Source organism: Glycine max, chromosome 12, assembly GCF_000004515.6.
Source record: "Glycine max cultivar Williams 82 chromosome 12, Glycine_max_v4.0, whole genome shotgun sequence".
NCBI classification, from domain to species: Eukaryota; Viridiplantae; Streptophyta; class Magnoliopsida; order Fabales; family Fabaceae; genus Glycine; species Glycine max.
Window position 1 is genome coordinate 6,930,944 of NC_038248.2, and position 4,711 is coordinate 6,935,654.

At 31.2% G+C, this 4,711-nt stretch overlaps 1 protein-coding gene across 1 annotated transcript; it reads left to right on the forward strand.

Annotated features, from left to right (window-relative positions):
* Window positions 1–779: 779 nt before the first annotated feature.
* On the forward strand, window positions 780–2,237 carry LOC100794621 (uncharacterized). Its single transcript, XM_003539763.4, has one exon. It carries the CDS (start codon window positions 1,259–1,261, stop codon window positions 2,210–2,212), a length of 954 nt encoding a protein of 317 aa, XP_003539811.1. The 5' UTR covers window positions 780–1,258; the 3' UTR covers window positions 2,213–2,237.
* The last annotated feature ends 2,474 nt before the right edge of the window (window positions 2,238–4,711 follow it).

Below are 4,711 nucleotides of genomic sequence, written 5' to 3' on the forward strand. Positions count from 1 at the left end.
ATATTATCCTTAATCCTTTAAAAAATTACTAATTCATTAATATTAATAAAAATAATAAATTTAGTTAATTTAAATTTCAGTATTATTCACAGTAAAAAATTAAATCTTATTCTAGAAGTATCAATAAAATATAATAAAAAAACTCCTAAAAAAGTATCTATAAAATTATTTTTGAGTAATTATAGCATTTAATGACATTACTAAAATTAAAAAGGATATGTTTTTTTTTTAATCAATGTGACTTATATTATTAATTAGCAAATAAATGCATTTATTTAGAGAGCATTTGATTAATAGACTTTAAAGATACATAAAGAATTAATAATTAATTAATGTGTGTATATTTTTTTATGACTATTAATATATATATATATATATATATATATATATATATATGAGTTTATTTTTATCATTAAGATATAAATTGTAATAAACTCTTAGAATTCTAATATCTGTTTTCTATTCTTATAAATAAAAAAATAAAAAATATATCAATTTATTTCTTATAAAAAAATGAAGCAAAAACTTAGAATACAAAGAAAAGGAAAAAATTGGACGAGTAATAAATGAAATTCTTCTATTCACAAAATGAAATTTATAAAAATATTTAGACCTTTTCCTTTATAAAATTAAATTTGCGAACCATTAAATTTATTTCAAAATTTGCCTATTCCATTTTAAATTGAAATCCAAACATTTAGTAAATTGCTGGTAACATGTTATTTAATTTCCTTAATTGCAGGTATTAATAGTCATCAACCCCGAGGTATGGTATGCATATTGAACCAAATCCAAATCGTGTTACAACTGGTGCTGAAATACAGGATCAACTTTTTCCCACCTTCTTTCTTTTCTTTTTCTCTTTTCCTTTCTTTTAAATTGCAGTGTTCTCTGGCAACTCAGATTAAAAAAAGCACACCACCGAGGTTTCTGCCTCAATCCTCTAATCTCCTCTCTCCCCTCTCATAACACACGAGAGAGAGAGATTGTGTTGTGTTGTGTCATGTTAAATGCAAAGTCTTCTTCTCTTCCTCTCGAGTTTCCCCCTTTCAGAAACCCAAGGCACATGAAATGAAAATGCAACCATAATAACCTCCATTTTTCTCCCTACAACCCACAAAACAAAAACCACCATTAACCCATTTCTCCAAAAACTTGAGATCTTTTGTGTCAAACAACCACAAGTCCCGCGTCGAACAAATAAAAGCAAACAAAAGGGTATATAAAGATAGAGCGATTGAGTCCAATTAAAAAAAAAATGAGAGACATAGTTTCTTGTTTCAGTGAGAACGCAGTGAACGTTTCTCACTCTTCAATCTCGTGTTCTTCCTATTCACACAACGCGTGCATCTCTCCCTCCTCCATTGTTGTACCCTCCACCCAAAACTCAATCTCCAGCGTCTACAAACTAGTCCTCTCCACGCTGAAGCAAGTTCTCGTCACGGTCACATGGTGTAGGAGCCACTCCAACCAAGGACTCACCATAACCTTCAACGACGAGGACCCTCCACTTTTCAGACTCAACACCAATTCACGCTTCTTCAGAAAGAAAAAAGGCTCCAAAATCCTCGAATCTTCTGACTCATCATCATCCAAGGTAGAAATCTTATGGGATCTCTCAAGCGCCAAGTACGAATCAGGACCCGAACCTGTTCAGGGCTTTCACGTTGTGATCATCATTGACTCAGAAATAGGCTTGGTTCTCGGTGACACTGCTGCTGAAGAAATAGTTTCCAAGAGGCAAAATTTCAAAAGCAATAACAACAACAACACCCCTTTGGCTAAAGTTTCACTCTTGTCACGAAGAGAGCATTGTTCTGGGAACACGCTTTATACAACTAAGGCTCAGTTCTGTGACACAGGTACGTGGCACGATGTTATGATCAGATGCAGTGTGGAGAATGAGAATGAAGGGTTGTTCAAGTCACCGGTTTTGTGCGTGTGCATTGATAAGAAGACTGTGATTCGTGTGAAGAGGCTGCAGTGGAATTTTAGGGGGAACCAGACCATTTTCGTTGATGGGTTGCTTGTGGATTTGCTTTGGGATGTTCATGATTGGTTCTTCAACCCTTCTTCTTCTGGTTATGCGGTGTTCATGTTCAGGACTAGGAGTGGCATGGATAGCAGGTTGTGGTTTGAGGAAAAGAATGCACACAAAGATAAAGACAGCGTTGAATTCTCCTTGTTGATCTATGCCTGTAAGACTTCATAAGGGAACTGAACTCTTGTTCTTCTAATTGGTTTTCTTTCTTAACCTTTTTTGTCTCTTTAGTTTCTTATTCTTTTGTCTTCCCTCTGCTTTAACTCTTCTTCTTTTCATTCCTTTCCTCTTGAAAGGTTACATACTCAATTCTTTTTTTAGATAAAGACAACAACCTAGAGTTTCAGAAATTTTAGTTATTATATAAGAAAAAATTAGCTCATTTCTCTGCATTTTTTCTTTGTGAGTTTATACTCTCAACCAATCAAACTCTTTCGCCTAATAAAAAATTATCATTTTTTAGTGTAATCATCAGAAATCATCATCTTTAGTACTCTCGGTTCCAAAATCATAGTATTTTAAGCTGTGCACACTGACTAAGAAATTACATTCAATATAATGACATACAAAAACTTGAATCAAGTCTCTTTACAACTTATCCAAATCTCACCACTGGACTGAGTTTATTATATTAACAATAATCATCTCTGATGTAACTTTTGAAGTAGTTATTATTAAATACTGTCTTGCTGTGTGTGGAAGTGATTATTTCGAATGTTACTAGAAGTGTACAATGTTGAATTTATTTTCTACCATAAGCATGTAGCCATAGGAAAATGTCCAAATTGTATATTAGTTTTATTCTTTTTTGGTTTGAAAGAAAAAGAGAGTGGCCAAACAGGCTTTTCGGGTTCATGACATGGACATCAACGGAAATTAGCTAAAAGGGTAGTGGATGACTTTGATTGGCATGGCTGAATTGCCATTGCCAAATCTTTACGGGAAATAATGTCAAAGAATATATTATGAATGGAATGAACGATATCTTGACCGCGTCTTCTAGGTCTTTACGATTTTCTTCCTAACTTAATCTTTGGTTGAAAGATAAAAACGTTTTTTTATGATAACCCTACAACTTTTTATTTATTAGCAAATATTAGTTAGTTTTGTTACCAAAAGGAATTAAAATTCTGACCTTTTCTCTCTTTCCTTCTGTCTTAGCCGTCCAACTATGATATATGTTACACGACAAGGTATGATGTGTTACGATTTGCTTGTAATAGCAGTTAAGTTTAAAACTTAAAGTATAATTGAAGGGTAGAAGAATTAACAGAGCATTTAAGCATGGATTACTTTAGAGGGAAAATGAGGTTTGGTTTGGTCGGGTCACTTTCATACTAAAATCATTCAAAGCAAGCTCTCAAACATTTTAAATATTCGGCTTGTCTTTACTGGCGTGGTGGAACCTTTGATTATCTATGATGGTCTATTCCTTTGTCCTTAGATGCCATGACATGTGTTTATGACTCCCTGGTCCCTCCAAAACTCGAGTTCACCCTCTGAAAACAAATCATGACCAGCTTACTTTGTGGATGCATGCGTTTCAAAAGAAATGGATATGTTCATTTGACATTCCCAAGTGGGCGAGATGTTCTTTTTTCTTTTTTAATTTGGATAAAATCAATTTTAAATGAAAAATTCATTTTATTTCCAAATTTTATATTGAGATGTTTGCATCATGTTGCGATTTTAAGTCTATTGTATTGTTCGACTTAATATGAAATATCAAATATTGTCTATTTTGACTAGTATGTTTTTCTTCTTTAAAAGACATCTTGATAGATTATAATTGAGATTTAGTTACTATTTTGATCTTTTAATTTATTTTTTAGGTTTAATTTTAACTTTTTATTATTAAAAAAAATCAATTATATAGGTCCTTTATTTTTAAAAAATTGTTCAATTTGATTCCTTTACTTTTAAAAGATCAAATTAAGTCCTTTATTTTTTTTTAAAATTTAGTTCAATTTAATCATATTTTTTCTTTATTTTCTCCAAAAGTTTTGAAAAATAAGACTCATTTTTGTTTATAATGATACTAAATTGAAATAATTTTAAAAAAATAAAAGATCTAATTGAAACTTTTAAAAATAAAAGAAACATGAAGAATCATTTTTTAAAATTATAAGACCTAATTGAACCTTTTAATAACAAGAGGACTAAATTAAAATTAAAAATTAAATTAGAAAACTAAAATGGATACTAAACCTATAATTGGAGTGTGTTTATAAAGTATTTTAAATTCCTAAGTAACATGAGACTTTTGGTGAGATGAAATAATTAATGGCCCTAAGTGAAGGTTAAGGGGTTAGAGGGTTTGACAATCCCCCACATGTGGCCTAAATTCTCCTTTTAAGTTAGTATTCCGACCTTAAGTTTACTATATTGTTAGGCTCCCAAAACTTTAGCTAGTATTGCTCACTTCGACTTTTGTAAATCTTAATTTTGTCTTTTAAAGGTATTTATAGGAGAGTTAAGAAAGAAAAATGCTCATAAACTATCATTGACCTTTTTTTTTCAATTAAAAAAAATTGACCGTTGCAAAGGAATTATATAAGGGATTTCAACTAAATTGATACCGTACCGCGTGTAAAATTCAACGGATAGTAAATTAGGAAATATTATTAAACCAAAAAGGAGAACAACAAAAGACATGTAAAGACACAAATC